At 36.4% G+C, this 24,182-nt stretch overlaps 2 protein-coding genes across 5 annotated transcripts; one reads left to right on the forward strand and one right to left on the reverse strand.

The window, feature by feature from the left end:
* Window positions 1-4,517: 4,517 nt before the first annotated feature.
* LOC121245201 (protein TIC 20-II, chloroplastic) lies at window positions 4,518-6,266 on the reverse strand. 3 transcript variants are annotated; one of them, XR_005936585.1, is made up of 3 exons: window positions 5,543-6,265; window positions 5,355-5,448; window positions 4,518-4,794 (listed from the first exon to the last, which is right to left on the reverse strand). XR_005936585.1 is itself a non-coding variant. In XM_041143475.1 (2 exons), the coding sequence occupies exon 1, from the start codon at window positions 6,170-6,172 to the stop codon at window positions 5,543-5,545; it is 630 nt and encodes a 209-aa protein (XP_040999409.1). In that variant the 5' UTR covers window positions 6,173-6,265; the 3' UTR covers window positions 4,518-4,794. The 3 variants fall into 3 exon arrangements, 2 of the variants coding, with proteins under 2 accessions (XP_040999409.1, XP_040999410.1); XM_041143475.1 differs by lacking the exon at window positions 5,355-5,448; XM_041143476.1 differs by lacking the exons at window positions 4,518-4,794; window positions 5,355-5,448 and adding an exon at window positions 5,008-5,294 and having other exon boundaries at window positions 5,543-6,266.
* A 2,811-nt stretch (window positions 6,267-9,077) lies between these two features.
* LOC121245199 (biotin carboxyl carrier protein of acetyl-CoA carboxylase, chloroplastic) lies at window positions 9,078-23,435 on the forward strand. 2 transcript variants are annotated; one of them, XM_041143472.1, is made up of 7 exons: window positions 9,078-9,477; window positions 14,910-14,963; window positions 15,105-15,223; window positions 15,305-15,614; window positions 15,761-15,832; window positions 22,992-23,057; window positions 23,163-23,435. In XM_041143472.1, the coding sequence occupies exons 1-7, from the start codon at window positions 9,325-9,327 to the stop codon at window positions 23,184-23,186; spliced, it is 798 nt and encodes a 265-aa protein (XP_040999406.1). In that variant the 5' UTR covers window positions 9,078-9,324; the 3' UTR covers window positions 23,187-23,435. The 2 variants fall into 2 exon arrangements, with proteins under 2 accessions (XP_040999406.1, XP_040999405.1); XM_041143471.1 differs by having other exon boundaries at window positions 9,079-9,477; window positions 15,057-15,223.
* Window positions 23,436-24,182: the final 747 nt, after the last annotated feature.

The raw sequence follows: 24,182 nt of genomic DNA on the forward strand, positions 1-24,182 counted from the left end.
AGATTTAGCTACTATAAGGGTCTTGTGAGTGTTTTTAAATTAATTGTAACAAACTAAATTTCTATAGTGGATTTTAGGTGGTGACTTACACTTGAAGTAATTTTAGATTTTGAAGACATTTTTCAAATGAGTTTTCACTTCATGACCAAATTGTTGTGTTGATTACTTTTATGTGAATTTTTTCATTTATTTATTTATTTATTTATTTGCTTTTTTTTAAGAAGAGACGAAGATCACCTGTCCATGAGTGACTCCCTCCCAAATTTATAATTTTTTTTTCATTAATTGACTACTTGTTTGACAACATTTTTAAATAGTGCAATAAAAGTGAATTATACTTATTCACCCCCTCTTGGTGTTGTGTTGGACTAGAACCACTAATTTTTCAATTGGAATTAGAGAGGGTTCACTCCGCTAGGATTTAGTTCTTAAGTGTGATCCGGCATTAGTGGTTAGAATGGATAGGCCGCAATCACTCTCATCACCACCATATTTTGATAGCAGCAACTATGTCTATTGGAAAGTTCGAATGAGAGTTTTTATGAAATACATACATGAACGAGTATGGTTAAATATGGCAAGAGGATGGAGACAACTTGTTACAATCATTGATGGAGCTTAAATTCCCAAAAGGATTGAAAATATGATTAGAGATGAAATTAATGATTGTAATTGGAATAACAAAGGTCTGAATGTGATTTTCATGGTCGTGTCACCTGAGGAGTTCAAGCGAATCTCCATATGTGAAACTAGCAAAAAGGCATGGGATATTCTAGAAATTACTTATGAAGGTACTAGGGCTGTAAAGAATTCCAAACTCCAAATATTGACCACCAACTTTGAAGAACTTAGAATGAAAGATGATGAAACCTTTGATGAGTTCTATGCCAAATTGAATGACATTGTCAATTCAAGGTTTAATGTGACAAAATTCTTGAAAATAGAATTGTAAGAAAGGTCCTTAGATCTCTACCTGAGAGATTTGGTCCCAAAGTCACTGTAATAAAAGAGAGCAAAGACTTGGACAACATGAAAATTTAAGAGTTGGTGGGTTCTCTACAAACCTATAAATATACTCTTCCACAATCTAAGAAAAACAAGTCCATTCCCCTCAACACACTTAGAAAAGAGTTGGTATGAGAGGCTGACTACATACCTATTAGATCATAGGTTTTTGAGAGGTGGTGTTGATAAGACACTATTCATCAGGAAAGTTAGAGATGATATAACAGTCACTCAGATATATGTGGATGAATCGTGTTTGTATCATCTATTGATGCACTTTCTCTTGAATTTGCAGAAGAAATGAGAAATGAATTTGAAATAAGCATGGTAGGTGAATTAACATTTTTCTTAGGTCTCGAAGTGAAACAATTGGAAAGCGGGATGTTTAAATCTCAATCAAAGTATGCAAAGGATCTGATAAAAAAAATTTGGGTTAGATGGCAATAGTCATGCCAGAACCCCCATGAGTACAAGTGTCAAGCTTAGTGCTGATCTGGCTGGCAATAGTGCTGAACAATCATTATAGAGTAGTATGATTGGGAGTCTACTGTATCTCACTACTAGTAAACCAGACATTACATTTAGTGTTAGGGAATGTGCTAAATTTCAAGCCAATCCCAAAGAATCCTATTTGACAGTTGTCAAGCGTATACTTCGATATGTAAATGGGACAGTTGATTATGGAATCTGGTACTCTAGGGACTCAAATACTGAACTTGTGGGTTATTTTGATACAGATTGGGCAAGAAATGCAGATGATAGGTAAAGTACCTCTGGTGGGTGTTTTATGTAGGCACTAATTTTGTAGCTTAGATGAGCAAGAAGCAAAACTCTAAATTCTTGTCCACAGCTGATGTCGAATACATTGCTATTGGACGTTGTTGCACACAATTGTTTTGGATGAAGTAGATGTTGAGTGACTATGGCATTACTCAAGGCATCAGGAGTGTGCATTGTGATAATACTAGGGCTATAAACATCTCAAAAAATCATGGCCAACACTCTAAGACCAAGTACATAGACATCAGGCATCATGTTATTCGAGAACTTGTGGAAACACACGTTGTGTCTCTTGAGTACATCCCCATTGAACACCAATTAGTTGACCTGTTTACCAAACTCTTGGATGAGCTTCGATTTGAATGTCTTAAAAAGACTATTGGTATTTGTGTATTGACCTGAAGGCTAAGAGTCATGCATTACATGCATATTTTGTGTTTCTATTTTGTGTATTTTTTTTATTTTTTCTTTGGTTTTATCATATTTTTCAATTTTTTTCCTGTTATGCATCTTCATGTTATTATGTTTAAAAAAATACATAATATTGTGCACATGGATGTGGTACAAGACATTAGTGTTGGCAATTCTAAAAATTTAAGTGCATGTATCTTTTGAAAATTGTGTCATATGCCTATATAGGTCACAAAGGTTCAGAAAAAAAAGTATTTTTTGTAATTTGCTACCTGCATCACACATTACACACCTAGTTCAGTCAATTGACATTTTACTACCTTATGAGATTTTGTAGAGGCAATCAGAGGTGTAGGAGAGCTCTACTTGTATACAGAATTGACAACGGGCTAGATGACCTCATTATTTTTCTTCCTATTAAAAAAAATCTAGTGTCATTTATTACCCTCTTCATCACAGGATCGTCTTGACGAATGCCACCCTCTTTATCACAAAATCTCTCAAAACTTGAATTTTCAAATTTCCTACCATGATCACTCTTAATTTTGGCTATGGGGTTTCCCTGTTCATTTTGAAGTTTCTTACACAGTGCTCTAACCAAGTCAGAAGCTTCACTATTTTCTCTCAAGAATTCTACCTGAGTGTTTGGTAAAATTATCTACTACCATCACCAATATGTATTTCTTTCTTCCTAGACTCTCGGTCCTAGAGGATCCCATAAGATTAAGGTATAACAATTTGGTCAAATATGACCAATGTTTCCACAATGATGGCATACAAGGCTCGGTTTGCGAGCTATTTGACTCTTGGAAGCTGAAACAGAATTAAGCACATGAATGGGTTTCTTCTCTTTCTCAGGGAGGTGAGCAGTTCTATTTTCAGAAGAAGCAATACTAAACATTATTTTTTCTGTATTAGCAAAAAAGATTTGAGAAGCAGAAGGTACATGAAATCCTTCTTCAAGATAGCCTAGGCCACTCTTATCACTAGATAGCTTCCCTAGACTAAGGAGTTTATCAAGTTTTTGTGTCCCATTTGAAAAGTTTTGAAGTTTAGTGTTTGACACTATCAATTCACTTTCCAGACTTTTGACTTTTTCTTCAAGAGAAACATTTTTGGTTTGTAATTGATCTGCTAGACTCGTGACTTCATCTAGTTTGTTTTGAAGACCCTCTTTTTCACTTTCGCAAAGTTCTAACTTCTCAAGATTTACTTTATTGAGTTTCTTCAATTTCAAACACTCCTTGTAAAGCTTTTCATACACTTCTTGCAATTCATCCTCATATTCAAATTCATTTTCAAACACGATCTCGTGATCAGACACATTCTCACTATTGCGACTTTTCCACCAACAGAGGAGGCAAAAACCATATAATTAAGATTTTCTTCTGAAGAATAATTCTCAGATGAGTCACTTGACTTAGCCTCCTTATCACTCAATGATGCAGCCATTGCGTTTCCTTTAATCTTTTTATAATTAGCACCTTAATACGAATGTGTCCAAAACCATGACACTTGTGATACAAAACCATTGCTTTTCCTTTGGTCTCGTTTGTTTTCGCAGATGAGATAAGATGAAATGAATTCAAGTAAAAGTTGAAAGTTAGATAAAATATTATTAGAATATTTTTTTTAGTATTAATTTTGTTTCAGGATTTAAAAAAGTTGAATTGTTTATTTTATTTTGTGTAAGAATTTAAAAAAGTTGTAATGATTATATGAAATGAGATGAGATGAGAATGGTTGTAAAAACAAACGAGGCTTAAATGTTTGATGGTACCTTGTCCTTGATAGCTCTGATGTCTTTCTTAGGATTCCTTTCCCTATTTATTGAATTTTAAGAATTTTCTAGCATAGAAGGCTATTTCCTTATCACTCATGGTACATTCATCAGATGATTCATCTAACTCTTCTCTAATTGTGTTGAGAGTAATGGACTTGTTTCTTTTAGACTGTGGAAGAGTATATTAATAGATTTGTAGAGAACCTGCCAACTCTTCATTTCTCGAGTGCCATGTCGAGCGCGTGTCGAATGAACTCTCTGTATGGGTTTCGCTCGAGCCAGATTGAGCTGACTTCAAATCCCTTTTCACTTTATCCTACTTAATACGATTACAACACAATTTAACACAGGTTGTCACATGAATATGCCAACACACTTATTTTACATTAACAATATTGGCCATGGAGAAGAGCCATGGTGGGTGGACTAATGTTTTTTTTTTTGCCATGCTCAGGAATTCAAATGAATAAGTTGCCATGAGAAAATTCGGAAAAAAAAAAAAAAAAACACACACACACAGAGGAAAAAGAAAAGAAAATGAATCATACATTTGACCTTGGAATTCAAAAGGATTTTTTCGTTCCAAGAGACTGCAATCAGGTCCCAAGTTATTAATAAATTCATGGCCAAGAATCATCCATACTCAACTAGAAATTGCTCAATCAACTTTGAAATTAAGCACATATATGGTTTAAAAGGTGTATATAGTCAACTTATATCACACATCATCCAGCGACAGTAACTTCCCAAAGCAAACTTCCTTGCTACTAACCAATGCCGCCTCAGCACTTGTACCCAATACGAAAACCCACAACCTAAAACAAACACACAATGGACACAAAGAAGACATTCTTTGGTGAGAGTGTGTGTGTGTGTGTCCTCACTCAAAGCACATCAATAGATAGAAGCAAAGTATGAGAAATGCAAAAGAACAATGTCTCGTCAATTAAATAAAAAAACCTATGGCACATAAGATTAACAAAAATAACGACAACCTCTTCACCCCAAACCAAGGATAAAACAAAAAGGGAAAACAGAGCGAAAACATCTGCATTGAAGACACAAAAAATGGGTTCAAAGGTTCACAATATGGAGTAACTTTTACCACAAAATACAACCCAATAACAATAATCCCCTTTAACAAACCCCCTCGTTATGAATAAATAAATTATCCTTTATGCTCCAAACACTTGTACCCAATGCTAAAAACCAGTTATACAACCACTACCCAAACCCAAAGAGAGGCTTCAAGAAGAAACCCAGCCTCCAAATGTGTGACGGCGTAGCCAGACATTATGCTCCAAAGACTAGTAACCTAATGGTGAAAGAAGGAGAGAATGAACAAAAGAAAAAGGGCGCACCAAGATTTCCTTACCTAATATAAATATAACGCAGATAACAAGTTTGATAAGACGCACACCAACTGTTCGGAGAAATGGTCAACATTTTGTTCCACTCGTTCACAGGACCTAACATTGCAAAAGCAAAATAAAGAAAGAAGGAAAGAAAGAAAAGAGAAAGAACAAGAAGAAATACAAAAACGGCAATTAGCACTACCCTCACCTAGATCTGTCTACCGGCAGCATCGGCAACGAATGGCAAGTAGGGAGTCTTGCCGAGAACACAACACACCACACTATAAAGAAAACACAATACACTGAACACAAACAGCACGTTATAGAACCAGACCGTGACCTTGAAGCCGAGCCCGGTCCTGCCCGGGCTGAAGACCCTTTGGAGCAACAAGGGAAGCACGAGGAGCACGTCCAAAGTGACGGCCTGCATGGAGTTGAACCTGACGTAGCGGCTAAAAGACGGGTTCCTGACCACGCCGAGGTACAGAGCAAAGAAGGCAACAAAGGAGGAGTAGGGGATGGACCTATAGAGGGAGAGGAGAGGGAGGAGAGGGTCAAAGAGGGAGCCCAGAGTTGGGTATTGGAGGAAGAGGAAACGACCATACTGGAGGGAATTGAAAAGGGGGAGAGTGTAAGCCACGGCTGAGATTAACCGATCAGTGGCTGGGGTTGGGTTGTAGGACATGCGGGTGATGGTGGTTGTGGTTGTGGTTGTGGTTGCGGTGGTGCTCCATTTTCGTGGTGGCAACCGTTTGAGTTTGAAGGGATCAGGTAAGAGAGGTGACCGGGAGCTGAGATTAGCTGTGGCTGAGAGGCGGAGGAGAGGAATGGCGGCCATGTTCTTCTGGAGTGAGAGAGGATTCTTCACTCTCGCGATTTTATAACGCAAGGAACCGACTGGGTATGGTGGGCTGCGGACATGAAAATCGGAAGGCTCTATTTGCCGATTGAGGCCCATTATATATCATTTACATAAATCATCTCACATCGTTTTATCTTATTTTATTATTATAATTTTTTTAAATTTTTATATAAAATATAATTAAAAATATAAATTTTTTAAATTTTAAAATAATAATATTATTAAAAAATAATATTTTATTCAACTCATTTAAAATTATTTCATCTCATCTTAATATCTAAACTAGTCCTAACAACTTATTCACAATTTATTGATAATTTTAAATATAATAATATTTTTTATTATATTCATCTTAATATCTAAACTAGTCCTAACAACTTATTCACAATTTATTGATAATTTTAAATATAATAATATTTTTTATTATATTTAAATACATCAAATTAAAAGTAAATTTTAAAATTAAATTTAAAATAATATTATTTTATTACATAATTGTATACAAATTGTTATTTAGTAATAACTTTATCATTTTCCTAAATAAATTAAATAGATGCTTAGAAAATTTAATGAGATAAGAATTTTATAAATTGTAGAAAGATAATTTGTAAATAGTAATAAGATAGTTTGAGTTAATTATTTATTGAATTTTGAAAAATGAGAGAGAAAAAATTGAATAAATAATATTATAAATTTAAAATATTGTTTGAAAATTTAAAAAAATTACAATAATTAGTTTAAATGTATTTATTTTAAATATTATTTAGGAAGAAAATAAGATGAAATAAAATGGATGAAACGAGATATGTTTCCAAATATCTCCTAAAAGGTGACAATTCATGATTTTGAGGTGTATTAGTGTGGTGTCGTGATGTACTCATAATTATTAAATAAATCATATTTTAAAATCTTAATACGATATATATAAATTATAGGTGATAATAATTAATTTTTATTAGATTTATCTAAATTAGATCCGTTTTAATCCGTTTATATAAAGTAGTTGAGATGATACTTTTTATTTATTTTAATTGGAATAATATAATTCATATATAATAGAAGCATAACTATATAAGACTAAATGCATGTTTAGGTGATGAGAAAAAATGAGAATTCTATAAATAGTAGTGAAATGATTTATGAATAATAGTGAAATAATTTGAGTTAAGATCTTTTATTAAGTTTTAGAAAATGAGAGAAAAAAAAAGTTAAATAAAAATATTATAAAGTTAAAATAGTATTAAAATATTATTTTTATTTTAAAACTTTAAAAAATTGTATTATTTTTTATGTTTTGTTTAGGAGTTTGAAAAAATTATAAAGATTAGATAACGATTATATGAAAATGTTGAAAATTTGAAATTGAAAAATATTTATATTTAAGTAATATTTGAGAAGGAAATTCTATGAAATTTTGAGATGAGACGATTTGAGACTATCTCACTTTTCAAACATGCCCATATAATAACCCTAATGGCCAATCTTAAATTCTAAAATAAGTTCAACACGTCGATAAGTATTTTTGGGTTTATAAATAAATTATTGGGCATAATACCAACTAAATAGGGACTCATGTGGTCCACAAATATTAAAATGAGTTTTATCCTGATTATTGAGTTTAATAAAAATTTCATAATCCAGCATAATAGATTTTAGGTCTGTGGCCTATTTAGATCTATCTAATAAACCTTAATTGGGCTTCTAAAAATATTGGTACATTAACAATATCCAAAATCATTCACTAAACTTTAATAAGCCTTCAAATATATTTTTGGGCTTATGAACTTAATTAAAATCTCCAGATAATCTCAATAAATAATAGCTCATGGACTTATTTAAAATGGCTCATTAAGATTAATTTAGATCCAATAAAATTATCCATATCCTATCCTTAATAATATTGGATTGAGGTTGTTACATATAGTAAATAAAAATATCTTTTAGGAATTGACAAACTGGCTGTTATATCAATTGTTAGATTTTGGAAAATCTTAAAACCAATGTCTTACGTTAAACCATTGAAGAATGAAGACACATAGCTGTACTAATTTGAGATGGATTGGTTTGGATTTTGAAATGAGATGAGATGAGATGAGATGAAATGAGATGATTTTAGATGAAAGATAAAAATTAAAAAGAAATATTACTAGAATTTTATTTTTTAATATTATTATTGTTTTGAAATTTGAAAAAGTTAAATTGTTTATTATATTTTGTGTAAATTTAGAAAAATTGTAATGATGATATAAGATGAGATGAGATAAGATGAAACAATTTTTAAATCAAAACGGGACTTTAAGCCTCGTTTGGATTCAAAAATGAGTTAAGATAGTTTTAGATAAGTTGAATAAAATATTGTTACAATATTATTTTTAATATTATTATTATTTTAAAATTTGAAAAAATTGAATTGTTTATTATATTTTATGTGAAAATTAAAAAAATTATAATGATAAAATGAGATAAATTAAAATAAATTAAGATGAATTTCGAATCCAAATCAAAGAGTCTAAGCCTTCGTTTGGAAACACAATTCATCTCAACTCATCATTACAACTTTTTCAAATTTCAATACAAAATATAATAAATAATTCAACTTTTTCAAATTTCAAATTAATAATAATAATAATAAATAATATTCTAATAATATTCAACTAAACTTACTTCAATTTCTAAACGCACCTTAACAGAATTTATTGATAAATTAATCACATAAATTTTTACTAAATAATTAAAATGTGACAAGCACTTGCACAGGCATGAGTTCTGACTTGTCATTTACACCCGCAACGTGTATATCAAAGAAAGGCCCGTCTGTGCAAAATGATTTTCAGAGGATATGTTCTTTGAAAATCCATCCTCGGTAAAAAAAACATAATAATAATAATAATAATAAACCTAATCCTGAAACGTGGCAGAGAGCGGCGGCGAGTAGGGTCGAAGAAGCAAACGGTCGTGCAGTCTCCGTCTCACTCTCTCCTTCGCAGTCTTCGGTTTCATCGACCCGGAAGTGAAGACAGTCACTTGTCTTTCTGCCTCGCCCGTTAACAACTCAGATAAAACCAATCTCTTTCGGTCTCCCATTTCTGCGAATTCAATAACTGATTCTCTCTCACTCTCTCTGAGCAATGGCTTCGTCTCTGACTACAGCTTCAGCTTCAGCTTCGGCCTCAGCTGTCAGCAAAGCCTCAGCCACCTTGACTCGTTTGAACAATAATTACACTCACTCCCAGCTTTCATTTCGTCTCCCTCTCAAGCCCAGTCTCCCCCTTTTGACCAAGGTAATAACTCTACTCTCTCTCACTCTTTAATTTTTTTCGAATTATACTATGTTTGGATTCAGTGAAAACATGGGAAATGACTGAAATTTTAATAGTTATGTATTGGTTTTCGAATATTTTGGGTTACTCGGCAACTCGATTATTTTCCTTTTTGTCTAACTATTCTTGATTGGTTTTGTACGTGGACATTTGTTTTGTTGACGTTCTCATAAAATATCTGCTATGGTTTTTATGGGTTTTTGGTTTTATGTTGAACTTGTAGAACCATTTCGGCCCCTGGTAAACTTGAAATGCATAATAACATAATTTTACTAGAAATGGGAAATATTTGTAGAAAGTGATGTCTATGCAAAGTTTATGGATTAGGTGTGCTTCGAACAGATAGAAGAAAAGAAAAGAAAACTCTCTACAATAAGACCAAAGCAGTCTGTTCACTAAAGATCTCAAGGGTCAAAGTCTTCCTTTATCAAAAGACAAGTCTTCCTGGTATAAATGAATTGTAATTCCTACAGATGGAGGAACTATAAATTTATAGGTAGAGGAGGAATTGATCTAGGGACCAATGTCTTTGGTTCCTGTCATGACACATCCGCTTGCAACCAAAAGTCACTGACCAAACCTAGGATCTGTTTGACTATTTTATATAAATGCGAGTTAACAGCTTTCCTCTTCCTCTGCCTTCATTCGCTGCCTTGCTTCTGACGACTCAAACTAGGAGTAACCCTGCTGACAAGGGTATTCCTGCGTGTGTGAACATGGTAATGGAGATGGTGATAGTCAAAGTGCCAGAGTTTGAGAATTGCCACTCGATCTTGAAGCTTAGCACTATAACCCCAGCCCCCTCCAAAAAAAAGGACGCTAATGTTGTGGGACCAAATAAAATAATGATCTTTACTTTTCTTTTATATGAAAATTTATAATTTTATACACCTTGTATTCTGGTTTCCCAACTTTAAATATATATTTTTTGATTCGTAAACACATTTTTATTGATCAAAAGAAAGACAAAAATGCTCAAGTATACGGGACATATACAAGAGCTAGTTTATGTCTAGTTTAGAGATACAATGAAATCATGAAAAGAGCTGCCATGAAAATCAATTACAATCAACCAATGGAGTAAAGTATTGAAAAACAAAATTCTAAGCTCTTCCATTGATCTCTCTTGATCTTCAAAGTATCTTGCGTTCTGCTCCCTCCAAATGCACCATCATAGACAAATAAGTAACATCTTCCATATGGATGGAATTTGAGAGTTGCCCCTAATACCTCTCCAAGAGGCTAAAAAATTGCATACCCTTTTCGGCATCACCCACGCTAGCCCCAATCGTGCAAAGACTTCAGTCCATAAGGTCATGACAATCTCATAGAGTAGTAATAGATGGTCAGCAGACTCACCGCTCTTCTTACATAAATAACACCAGTCCATAGCTATAATGCCACGTTTCCTCAGGTTATCTATAGTAAGAATCTTTCCCAAAGAGGCTATCTGTGATACCCCATATGATATGGATAAGGGTAGGTGGTGTATGAGATCTCACATTGCTTGGGAAGGAGAAGTTCTTGCTCTTTATAAGGTTTCCATGGGTCTCCAATTGTATCATTGACTAGTCCTTTTGGAGTATAGGTCTTGTGGTTTGGGCCTTCTATTGGGGCGTTACATTTCCTCTCCATTTTTTTTAACACATCATCCCACATGGATTTCGATTTAAACGCCGCGCCCAACAGAAGGCCGAGATATTTCATGGGCAACTGAGATATCTTACAGTCCAAGATGGATGCCAAACTTTCCACATTGGGTACATACCCTACTGGCACTACCTCTGATTTAGTCAAATTCACTTTCAACCCTGACACGGCTTCAAAGCATAATAATAGAGCCCTCAATGCTCGAATTTGCTCATGTCTGGGCTCACAAAAGATTAGAGTATCATCAACAAACAATAAGTGAGAAATGTTAAGCGAACCTGAACTTGCCTCTCCCATTGAGAATCTTGATATGAACCCTCCCGCCACGGCCCCTGAAATCATCTTGCTGAAAGCTTCCATCACAAAGACAAAGAGAAGCGGAGAAAGATGGTCCCCTTATCGCAAACCTCGAGAGCTTTTGAAAAAACCTTTTGACGTACCGTTCACCAATATAGAGAAACAGGTCGTAGAGATACAATGAAGGATCCAGGAACACCATTCAGTGCCAAAGCCGCATCTCTCGAGCATATAAAGTAAGAAACTTCAATTGACATGATCATAAGCTTTTTCCATGTCTAACTTACATAGGAGTCCCGACTCTCCCGATTTAAGACGACTTTCCAAACATTCATTGGCTATAAGTACCGAATCAAGGATTTGCCTACCTTGAACAAATGCGTTTTGAGGCTTTGAAATCAAGCTTTCCATCTCCTTGCTCAACCTGTTTGCCAATACTTTGGATAAAATTTTATATAGCCCACCCACCAGACTAATGGGACAAAAATCTTTCACCTCTACTACGCTGGGCTTTTTAGGAATGAGCGCTAAGAATGTTACATTAAGACTTTTCTCGAACCGCCTGCTTCCATGAAATTCGTGGAAAACCTCCATGATATCATCTTTAAGCACATCCCAACAAGTTTGAAAAAAGGCCATGGAAAAGCCATCAGGGCCTGGAGCTTTATCGCTCGCCATACCCTTGACCACCAAATTGGCCTCTACCTCTTCAAAAGGCCTTTCGAGTTGTTCCCCAACCTTTGGGTCAAGAACATCAAAAACCAGCCCGTCAAGTCTCGGCCTCCACTCAAATTGTTCCGAAAACAACTTATTATAGTAATTGGCAATGTGGTCTGAGATCTTGGATTGGTTGGATGAGGCCGCCCCATCTCATCAGAGTATCTATACCATTGTTCCGCCTATGTGAGTTGGCCACTTGGTGGAAGAACTTGGTGCATCTATCCCCTCCCTTCAACCATAATGCACGTGATTTTTATTGCCAAGATATTTCTTCCAAAAGAGACATCCATTCAATGTCTGCAATCACTTGGTTTGCGGGCCTGCTAGGAACCCTCTCCTCCTCCACGCCCTCCAAGCCGTTAAGCTCTCCAATAGAATAGTTTTCTGGCTTTCCGCATTACCGAACTCTTGTGCATTCCACTCCTTCAAATCATTTTTCAAAGACTTTAATTTACAAGCCAGAATATAACTAGAATTACAGGCCAGAATATAACTAGAATTACGATGGAAATGGTAAGAAGACCACCATTGTCTTATTCTGTCCATAAAACCCTCTGACTTCAACCATATGTTCTCAAATTTGAAGTACATTGGACCTCTTCAAATGCCCCTGCAATTCAAAAGAATGGGAAAGTGATTCGAACACAACCTGGGTAGTCTCTTCTGAATAAGATCCAGATAGTGTGCATCCCAATCCGGTGAGATTAGAAATTTGTCTATCCTTGACCAATAGGGAAGATCTCGGTTGCTAGACTAAGTGAAGGAGCCACCTGCAAGAGGAATATCCTGTAAATTCTATTTAGAGATGAAGTTAGAAAAATCTACCATGGGTGGGTTGAAACCCAAACCCCCCGATCTCTCACTCGGAAAACGAGTGACGTTGAAATCATCTCCAATACACCAAGGTAGGCCCCATACGCTGCTAATACCGGCCAACTCATCCCAAAGTAAACTTCGAGACCAGTCAAGATTAGCCCATAGACACTTGCAAAAACACACTGATAGCCATCCATGACATTCTTAAACGAGCATGCCACCACGTAATCCCCTAGGAAATCTTCCATTTTTTCTACCACTTTTTTATCCCACATTACTAGTATGCCCCCGAACTGTGCTTGCCAGCTTCTATGGCTGCAAAAAGGGCAATAAGCTGGTCCTCAAAACCATCACATAAAATTCCCACACTCTCTTTCATCTCCTTTACCTTATTCAGAACCCAATTTGAAGCCTGGAAATTACTGTTCTTATACGGGTAAAGGGATATCGGTGGAAATGGATATTCCCAACAGGCATCTTTGCACTCCAAAGGAGCTATGTGTGCCGTCCCCACAATGTCTAACTCTTCTTCAGTCCCAAAAAACTCTAGAGGGACTATCGCTTGCTGAGAAAAGTTTCCCGTTGCCTCCATGACCTTATGAGCTGAAAATCCGGCTTTTTCTGCCTCAGAAAACACCCCCTACTCTTGAGTCAGACGGTGGCTCCGCCGTCGCCCCCCCCCCCCCCCCCCTTCATCCGGGAGACTAGCCACCAGCTCGGCTTCCCCTGTTGACCAAGTCTGTGGTGACCCCTTCCCAACTTTAAATATTAATGCGCTAGAAAAGTAGAATTTGCCTATTTCATACTTAAAAAATTAGTAATGTGTGAGCACTTGGCTATTGAGTGATGGGTTTTAGTTCTGTTAAGTCTGAAATGGATTACTTCTTGTTTCTACAATTTTCATCAAGCTTTTAGAAAATCTTGACCTGAATAATTAGCATCATAATGTTTTTTGGGTTAATGCATTGCCTGGGCTCTCAAAGGACATTTCATGCCTCCTCAATGCATTGGAACATTGAAAGCTTGCCTCATTTGTTCTAGACTCGCACCCTTTTAGCATTTCAACCTTACCTGCTGATTTCAGATCATGATATCTCTAGTTTAAAAATTGAAGCAAAGACTGTTGGAGATCTAAAATGAATGCTTTTGATGATTTCAATGAGAATGCAGTAGATGGTAGTTGAAACAGCTCCATGAAAAATGCTTTTTTATGCAAGCTGATATATATGGGCTTTATTCATTGGGAAGAAGAAAGTTGCCACTAACAAAAGGACTAGCATGACAACAGCTTTATAAAAGATGAATGCTTAGCAAATGATTTACAAAGATAGCCAAATATATGAAGTTTCTGTCTCATAAAAGGTAATTTTAAAATACTTTGCTGGATCTGTACATGCTAAATGCCATACCAAACCAAAAATTCCAGAGGAGTCGGGAATGCAGGCAGTTTTCTGGTTCAAGAATGCTGTTGGCGATTCAGTTGGTTGCCTGTAAGACAGAAAATGGACTAGTTATTTGGTCAGTTTGAAATTTGAGCAATCTGTAAGAGAGCGGGGTGTGCTCTCTCTCTCTCTCTCTCAAGATAAAGCTCAATTTTCCAATTCTCAATCAGAACTTGGCATTTCTAGCTGCGGCTTACTTTCTTTTCTTATAAATAGCCTCTTCATACTATCAGGAGTTGATATGGACTGCAATATCCCAATTAAAGGATATACCTTGTTGAAACTAATAACGTTTTGCACAAGGCCCCATGTACTTGGGCTATGCCTATTATCATCAATGAGATTCTTATTTACTGATTAAAACAATTAATGTTTTGTAGAAGGCTCTTCTACTTTTGTATCTATATATTTTTTTGATGGGTATATGTATATGTAAATGAGAAGTCTGAAACTGATGCCACATTGTAGGGTTTACGACCTGGTTGGAACTATTCCAGTGTAGTAAAAGCTCAATTGAACAAGGTAAGGTTCTTTCAATGGTATTCATTGGAGGATATATTTTCAGATATTCATTCCTTCTTGGACATGCTTTTGGAATTGTCTTTTCTCTTCAAGGTTGGAGTTGATGGGTCCTCAAATGCTGATGCCACTCCCTCATTCCAGTCAGAAGTAGTGGCACCAGAAGCAAAGGATGCTAAACCATCAAATGACCCTTCTTCTGGAGCTTTGGCTACGGAGGAATCAATTTCTGACTTCATTGCTCAAGTTTCAAGTCTTGTTAAGTGAGCAAGCTGGATCTTAATGTCTTGGTACTTCTATAATCTCTTTTTAATCATTGAGAAATCTTGTTATCTCCCTTGCAGGCTTGTTGATTCCAGAGATATAGTGGAGTTAGAGTTGAAACAGCTTGACTGTGAAGTTCTAATTCGTAAAAAGGACGCCTTACCTCAACCACCTCCTTCCACACCAGTTACTTTTACGCATTCACATGCTCCATTAATGGTCTCCCCAGCCCAACCTGCACCTGCAAATGCTCCTTCCCTACCTCCTACAGTCCCTAGTTCATCGACTTCTGCTGTCAAGTCAGCCAAGTCATCACTTCCACCTCTTAAATGCCCCATGGCTGGGACATTCTACCGAAGTCCAGGCCCTGGTGAACCACCATTTGTGAAGGTTAATCCTTTATACTTAGTGATTTACTTGGATTCGAACGATTAGTGATTGATGGATGTATTTGCCACTACCTCATTTGTTTTTTCTCTTCTCTATTTTTTTTTTTTTTTTTTGGTTATTTGTCTTACATGAGGAGTTTCTGTTAGATTGGAGACAAGGTACAGAAGGGACAAGTATTATGCATCATTGAGGCCATGAAATTGATGAATGAAATAGAAGTAAGTTTCCACATCCGAACTTTATCTGAGGCGGTGTGCTATGATGTCTCTCTTGTCCATAGATGAATTGGGAATTGTCTATTAGTGCTTGTTATCCTTTTCCCTTATACTTGTGGTTCACTACCTTGATTTTTTACGAGGATGAAGTTAATCAGGGATAGTTTCCTCCTTCATCTTAACTATAATTTCTTATTATAAGTAAAAATATTAGAGAAAAGTGACATTTTAAATATCCAAAACAGATAAAAGCATCCCTTTCCATTAAAACTCCATTAGTTCATTTACCATGTGCCCCAATAGAAGCGTCCCTTTCTAAACTATAATTATCATTCATGAAGTTCTTTTGGTTTGGTAACTCAGACTTGTTTGAGTTTCCATCTAAAAAATCCCATCTAAAATTGTAACCTCGCATAATTTAACATTAGGAATATCGACCACAACCCCAATCTCTTTCTGTCTCTAGGTGGGCCAAGGAGCCCAGTCTAGGTCCATGCCAAACCCTTAGGCGACGTTTGGAACATAGAGGCAATTGAGCTCATCTGAGTTGAGTTTAAATTTAAGCCTAGCTCAACATTTAAACACACAACTCTCAAATCACTAAATATCACTCAGGTTCGGAGTTGTAGTTGCGAAATCGAAGGTAAAAAGATAGAAATTCATTCGGTAACTTTCAAAAATAGTTGATTGTCCAAACCCTATATACTAAATAACAGCAATGCAGAAGCTACAAAAAGAAGCAGAAATCCTTGAGAACAGTAAATAGCGTATAAAAGGAAAACAATCGAGTGATGATTGGAGCTATAGTTTTAAGTATTACATTTCTGGAGCTGGTAGCTCAAAATGTGGAATGCCCTCTTTACATGTGGGACCTACAACATTTTTCAACTCAACACCTCTTTACACGCGGGACCCACATCCTTTTTCAACTTTCCATAAATATATCTAAACTCCTCTTAAAATCCAAACACATCTAAACTCATCTTAAGTGGGCCCCATAAAACTCACTCCACCATCTCAACTCACTACTATTCATAAAGAACTCAACTCATCTTAGCTCAATTCAACATCTAAACGCAACCTTAATCTATCATAAATTGAATATTAGAAATGACAACAGGAAATCCTTTGATCTTATAAAATCTCAGTGCCATAATCTACTTCATGGTTGAGAGTCAAGAAAGAAAATTAGAACTTTTTGCTTTATTGACTATCAACTTGGACCTTGGTGTCTAATGTGTGCATTTCAATGGATAGTGAACTGAGGTTTGTAGCCCAACATTTTTAAGTGATCCTCGTCAATGAACAGTGGATGATTACCAAATGAGGACTTAATATTAATAGTGTTATTGCCATTTGATAAGGTGAGAAAAGATTAAAAATAAAAAAAAGAACAAGAATACACTTTTTTTGGACTTGGCATGAAAGATAATTTGTGGATTTATGCTTTGGAATTTCTAAGGTAAATTGTTTTCCAATATGACTAATTCCGGTGCTTCTCACCGAAATTAATCCCGTCCTCATTTCCGGTACCCAAGATGATGACGGCCTTCCTATTCTCTCTGGTGGTCCTTAGTTGTCTCCTTCAACTTCAGATGGTGTTGTTTTCAATGTAAATGAGAGGGAATCTCCCCTGATGAACAACGAAGAGGTTCTTTCCAAGGTCTTGTGTTGCTGAGGATCATGACTTGGTGATTTCGACTGATGGGTCAGTTGAAGAGCATGAATTGCAGTGGCTGGGGGTTGGTGCTTCTATTAATGGACTGGATGATTCGGGGGGACGAGCATAGTCCTATCTACTCACTACCCCCAGCTCACGCTTTGGCTGGTTTCATTCAAACTGGGTTTTATAGAAGATGGATGAAATTCGTGATTGCATAGCAATTTCTTATGAGGGTCTTGAAGAACAATTTAAAGCTCTTCTTACTGCTATCGAGGTGGGACAACATTTTTTGGCTAGATCCTTCTCGAAAAAAGAAAGAGAGCTTAAGAGACTGTCATGCTCTATCAATTATGATGCAAGGAAAGGTAGTGCAAGTAGAGGAAGGCACAAAGACTGGGTGAACATCAGTGATTTATGAAGCCAAAGATCCTTTCATGGAATGTTTGGGGGTTGATTGACCCGCGTCTTCGTGTGAGAAATTTGATTCGGGAATGGAAAGTAGATGTTTTTTGTTTGCAGGAAACCAAATTGAAGTTAATTGATAGAAATATTATTAGAAGTTTGTAGGGTTGTTCTTATGTGGGATGGGTCTGTCTTGCTTCTCAGGGGGCTTCAGGTGGAATTATTTTGATGTGGGATAAGAGAGTAGTAAATTTGGAGGACGAGTATGTTGGGGACTTCTTGGTGGCTTGCTCTTTAAGAATGTGGACAATGGTTTCGGGTGGCGATTTCTGGCATGTATGGGCCCAATGTTGATAGAGATAGAAGATTTCTTTGGGATGAGATTGCTGGATTGTGCAGTTGGTTGGAGGGTCCATGGTGTATTGGTGGTGATTTTAACATCACTTGGTTTCCGAGTGAAAGGTCGGGGGACTCTCGTATTGGTTCAGCCATGGTTGATTTCTCTGATTTAATTTTTGACCTAGGTTTGGTTGATTTACCTTTGGCTGGGGGAGATTTTACTTAGTCGAACAGGAGGGCATGGTCTAGGTTGGACAGACTTCTTATGTAAAAAACGTCTCCTAAGATTAAGTTCTAATCATTTCCCCATTTTATTGGACTATGGTGGTATTCATGAGGTGCAGAGATATTTTAAATTTGAGAATATGCGGTTAAAATTTGATGGGTTTGTGGAAATGGTGAGATTGTGGTGGTCCTCTTATCAGTTATCGGGTACACCCAACTTTGTTGGAAAACTCATAACTTTGAAAAATGACTTGAAGAAATGGAATGAGGAAGTTCTTGGGAAAATCGTTGATCAAAGAAAGTCTCTTTTCGAGGAGCTTCACTGTTTTGATGAAAAAGTGACTGTAGGGGTTCTTTCGGTTGATGATAAGGAAAGGAAACTCGATGTTGCAACTAAGCTGAAAAAAACCACTCTTACAGAGGAGATTTCTTGGCGACCAAAATCCCGGGCTCTTTGGTTGAAGGGGACAAGTGCACCAAATTCTTTCATAGAGTTGCCAATTCTCATCAAAGAAATAATGCCATTGAGGTGCTTCACTCGGAAGGAAGTGTCCTTACAGATCGTTCAGATATTAAGGATCACATTGTTCTTTTTATGAAAAGCTTCTTATAGAGCAATGTTCTTGGTGACCTAAGGTTGATTGGCTGGTTTTTTATTCGATTGATTAGTCTAGTGCGGTTTGTTTGGAGAGAATGTTTGAAGAGGAGGAGGATGTGCTTAGCATGATAAGAGGGATGGACAAAGATAGAACCATCTCGGGATCAGATGGCTTTTCCATGGCATTCTTTCAGGTTTGTTGGGACGTTGTTCATAGGACGTTGTGAAGATTTTTCTTGAATTTCACTCATATATGAAATTTGAGAAAAGTCTTAATGCTACATTCATTGCGCTTATCCCAAAAAAAGCTGGGTTCGTGGAGGTGAAGGATTTTCATCCCATCAGTCTTGTTAGTGGAGTGTACAAGATCATTTCGAAAGTTGTTGCCAATCAATTGAGCGAGATTATGGGGAAGATCATTACGAAGTCACAAAATGCCTTTGCCAAGGGAAGGCAATCCTTGATTCTGTTCTCATTGCTAATGAATGTTTGGAGAGTAGAATCAGAGTTGGAGTGCCAGGCATCATTTGTAAACTTGATATGGAGAAGGCTTTTGATATTGTTAATTGGGATTTTTTGGTGTACATCCTTGGTAGGTATGGTTTTGGGGGAGAGGTGGTGTAAGTGAATGAAGCATTGCATTTCTACTGTTAGATTTTCGATTTTGGTTAATGGCATCACAACTGGTTTCTTTAATAGGTCCTGGGGAATGAGACAAGGGGATCCTTTGTTCCCTTTCCTTTTTATTTTAGTAATGGATATTTTGAGCAGAATGTTGAAAGCGGCAATGGATAGTAGCTTCATCTCGGGCTTCTCGGTGGGTAGCTCATCGCATGGCAGCATTAATGTCTCGCATTTACTCTTCACTAATGACACTTTGATCCTTTGTGAGCCGAATTCTGACCAGATTTGTTCGTTACGGGAACTTTTATTATGTTTTGACACTGTTTCCAGTTTAAATGTGAACTTGTCGAAGTCCGAAATGGTCCCCGTTGGTTTGGTCAATAACTTAGGGGATTTGGCTGATATTTTGGGTTGTAAGGTATCTACTTTGCCTATGAAGTATCTTGGTCTTCCCTTGGGGGCATTTCATAAATCCAAGGCAATGTGGGACGGGGTTATTGAGAAGATTGAACGTAGATTGACTGGTTGGAAAAGGATTTACTTGTCCAAAGGGGGAAGAATCACTTTAATCAAGAGTGCCTTATCTAGCATCCCAACTTATTTCCTATCTCTATTTCTTTTGCTTGTAGGAGTGGCTAATAGAATGGAAAGGATCTTTCGTGCTTTTTTGTGGGGAGGTTTGAAGCATGAGAAAAAATTCAACTTGCTTAAGTGGGACAAGATTTGCCCTCCTTTATCTTTAGGAGATTGGAGGGTTAGAAAGTTGAAAACTTTTGACAAGGCACTTTTAGGGAAATGGTTGTGGCGGTACCATCAAGAAGGGGATGCCCTTTGGAGGACTGTTATTGATGCCAAATATGGGAGTATTTGGGGAGGTTTGTGCTCAAATGAAGTAAAAGGGGCGTATGGTGTGGGAGTATGGAAATTCATTTGAAACGGATGGGGGGATTTCTCCAGAAATTTCAGATTTGAGGTGGGTAGGGGTAACCGGATCAGTTTTTGGCATGACTTATGGTGTGGAGATGATGTCTTGAAGAATTTTTTCCTTCTCCTTTTAGGATTACCTCAGATAAACTTGCTTCCATGGCTGATCATATGGACAATTCTGCTGGTTTTATTCAGTGGTCAGTTTGATTTATTAGAGACATCCAGGATTGGGAGGTGGGGGACATCACTGATTTTTATAGCTTGCTCTATGCTCTAAACATAAAGTCAGGAGGGGATGATAGATTGCTTTTGGATTCATCCTGGAAATAAGAAACTCTCTCGGTTAAATCTTTGTACAAGGTCATGGTGATACATTCTCCTATGATTTTTTTTCCTTGGAAGAATATTTGGAGAATCAAAATGCCTCTCAAGGTGGCTTTCTTTGGTTGGTTGGTTGGCTTCTCATGGAAAAATTCTTACTATTGATAAGCTGAGAAAGCATGGTATATTTGTAATGGATGGTGCTTTATGTGCAAAAAGTGTGGAGAATTGGTGGATCACCTTCTTCTCCATTGTGATGTGTTGAAGGCCTTGTGGGAGGAGGTTTTTGTTAGGCTTGGCATTGTTTGGGTGATGCCGAACAGGGTGGCGAATCTTTTGGCTTGTTGGAGAGGTATTCAAGGCAATTGACAAATTGTGGTTGTTTGGAAGATGGGACCTCTATGCCTATGTGGTATATTTGGAATGAGAGAAATGGGCGCTGTTTTGACAATAGAGAACGTTAGTTGGGAGGGATTAGATATTTTTTCTTTCATACATTGTTGCTTTGGGCTTCGGTTATTGTATTGGATGGGACTAGTAAAGTGTCGTTTGGATTCGAAGATGAGTTGAGATGGGTTGTGAATAATAGTGAGATGAGTTGTGAATAGTAGTGAGGTTTGTGAGTTAAAGTTGATGAATAGTAATGAATAGTAGTGAGATGAGTTGAAATGAGTTGCGAATACAAACCTCTCCTTAATGACTTTAGTGCTGTTTTTCCAGCTTTAGTTTTGTAATTAGGTGTTTTCTCTTGTATACTTCCTGTGTACTTGGGTTATGCCTAATTATGTGGGTCAATAAATTTTCTTACTTATCAAAAAATAAAAATATATTAATAGTGTTAGATGGCACAGTTTGATGAGACTAATGAGCCTGATGGAATGATGTGGGTAAAAAGGGCACGTGAATTTCTTGTGGGCCGTGGGACAAACTATTGCTTTTATGAGGGAGTTAACATCTCTTACTAAACAGTGATATTTTTGCTTTGCTAGAAAAAAAATTTGTCGTTCCTATCATGTATCCCATATATCAACATTTAGCATGGGGAATATATTAGTGGATGTTCTTGGACAACTGCGGGGCGGCGGGAGGGGTGTTACAATGTAACCTGGTACTGACAATTGAGAGATAACCCACCTTTCTATAATCAAGTTAAGTCTTTGGTTTCAAATCTTATCTAGAAGAGTATTAAAATACAAACCTTTGTTTACTGAGAAAAAAAAGTATTAAAATTTAAAAACAAAACAAAAAACAAAAACAGACAAAAAACAAGAAGAAGCAAAAACTCTTACCCACCAACTATGGTGAATGGCTTCAGTTCAAGTTATGGCATGAACTGCATTAGGAGTACTGGGGCATTAGGAGGATATGCGATAGTGCAATAAGCAATTTAATGAGAGGTGGTTGGGATATATTGCTTATTATGCCAAACCATTGGGGCATGATGACATGGCCTAAAAAAATGTTTTGTAAAATTAAATGTGAGAAGTTGTCTTTCAGAATTCTAACGGCGTAACCCTTTAAATACCTCAATCATATTTAAACCTTTTTCTTTTAATTGGTATATTCTAAGTGAGTTTTGAACCTATGAGTTCACCTTCCACCATGTTTTTAGGGTAAGGATGTGCTAGCTCAATCATTAGGGGGAGGAGGTGCTATTTGAGTTAGAACTCATTGGTGTGTTTCTTAGTAAACCGTTCTGATATCAAAGTAGTTTTGTGATAGAACTTAGTTCCATTTACTCCTATCTTAAGCTTGTGTTATGTCATATTGAATATACTTTGGCTTAGTTTTTCTGTTTTGTATTATTTCTTGAATTACTTTCGGCAACTTCTACAATAGTTAGGAATTCTACTGATATCGTCCGTACTTAGTCCCTGGTGCGTGATATCTGCATCTTAAGATACTCATATATATGCTCAAAAATTTCTGGTTTTGGCTCAATTTCCCTTTCTTTTGCTTTGGGTGATTTGGATGGGTATCAAACAATTAGTTCTCTGATTCTCTCAAGGTTTTTGTCTGCAAGTGAACATTCAAAAAATGTATACCTTTTCTTTTTTGTTCAGGCTGATCAATCGGGAACCATAATTGAGATCGTTGCAGAAGATGGCAAGCCTGTCAGTGTTGACACGGTAAATTGTTCTCGGCCAGCTCAATTTATAGCTTGCAAGTACCCTATCATGGTAAATTATTGTATTCATTTCAAATCATATTGACTTCTTTTTGTCTCTTTTCAGCCTCTGTTTGTAATCGAACCATAGCGCTCTGACAATCAAGTATGCATATATAGATGGAGCAAGGCGATTAGAAAGAGGGCGCAGTTGGAAACATTGTGAGAATGGCAGTGTTTCATTTTGGTGGCTAGAGTTGAGAGCAACTTATTGTTTGCTAAATTATTTATTTATCCGAAATTTTTTTAATGATTAGAAGATGTCCTAATAAATTTGTTATTTAAGGTTGTATTCAAAGAGCTTAGGATGTAATATTTGTAATGCTTTGGTTTTGTTTTTCAAGGGATACGTTTTTTTCTCATTGTGAAAATGTTTCATATGATTCCAAAGCTAAAGCTTTGAGCTACTAGCGGGGGATGGTAATTTAGGCTTACAAAGGAAATCATCTGGTCTTACACTAAGTTGGCGACAAGATAGACTCCACAAAGCCCACGTTTAGAATGCAATACAATATTTAGCTTTATGCATGCTATTATTTTTATTTTTTGGTATTTTTAGCCTTAACTTGATCTTATGCCACTTGCTCACCGTGTTACGGGATAGTGTATTTTGGGCAAATTCTTCTAAAAAGTTGTAAATATTGTAACGATATATATGTTTTGACCCTTGTAAATGAATTATTGTGAGTCCACTCACGGCAAAAGTTTTTTTTCTTTTGGTTTTAATACAATACATGCTTCTTACAAATTCGAAACACAATGGATAATGTAAAAGAGTGTGTTTGTTGTCAAAGTCATATGGCCTGAAGGCGTAACACTCAAACTTTCAAAATGGAGGTCTTGGATTTGTCCCCCCGCCCAAAAAAAAAAAAAAAAATAGAAAAAATGATTGTGTTTGTTTTAGTCACCTTTTAATGGCTCCCATAAATGTGAGGAATTTTCCTTTTTGAGTTATGGCAAGCGAGCTAGTTCTCGAAAATACTTGTTCCTTTGTCGTTGGGATTAAAAATCTAACTTACTCATTTATAAGAACATAGTAATGTGATCAATAAGGATTCGTTTAGATAATGAGATGATGTGAGTATTT

This window comes from Juglans microcarpa x Juglans regia, unplaced genomic scaffold (genome assembly GCF_004785595.1).
Source record: "Juglans microcarpa x Juglans regia isolate MS1-56 unplaced genomic scaffold, Jm3101_v1.0 JmScfU0001, whole genome shotgun sequence".
Lineage (NCBI taxonomy): Eukaryota > Viridiplantae > Streptophyta > Magnoliopsida > Fagales > Juglandaceae > Juglans > Juglans microcarpa x Juglans regia.

Bases quoted from the DNA above. Each gene is read 5' to 3' on its own strand.
- LOC121245201 (XM_041143475.1), bottom strand. From the start codon at position 6,172: ATGGCCGCCATTCCTCTCCTCCGCCTCTCAGCCACAGCTAATCTCAGC.
- LOC121245199 (XM_041143471.1), top strand. From the start codon at position 9,325: ATGGCTTCGTCTCTGACTACAGCTTCAGCTTCAGCTTCGGCCTCAGCT. The intron at 9,478-14,909 runs GTAATAACTCTA...GCCACATTGTAG, and splicing joins GTCTCCCCCTTTTGACCAAG to GGTTTACGACCTGGTTGGAA. The intron at 15,615-15,760 runs GTTAATCCTTTA...AGTTTCTGTTAG, and splicing joins GTGAACCACCATTTGTGAAG to ATTGGAGACAAGGTACAGAA.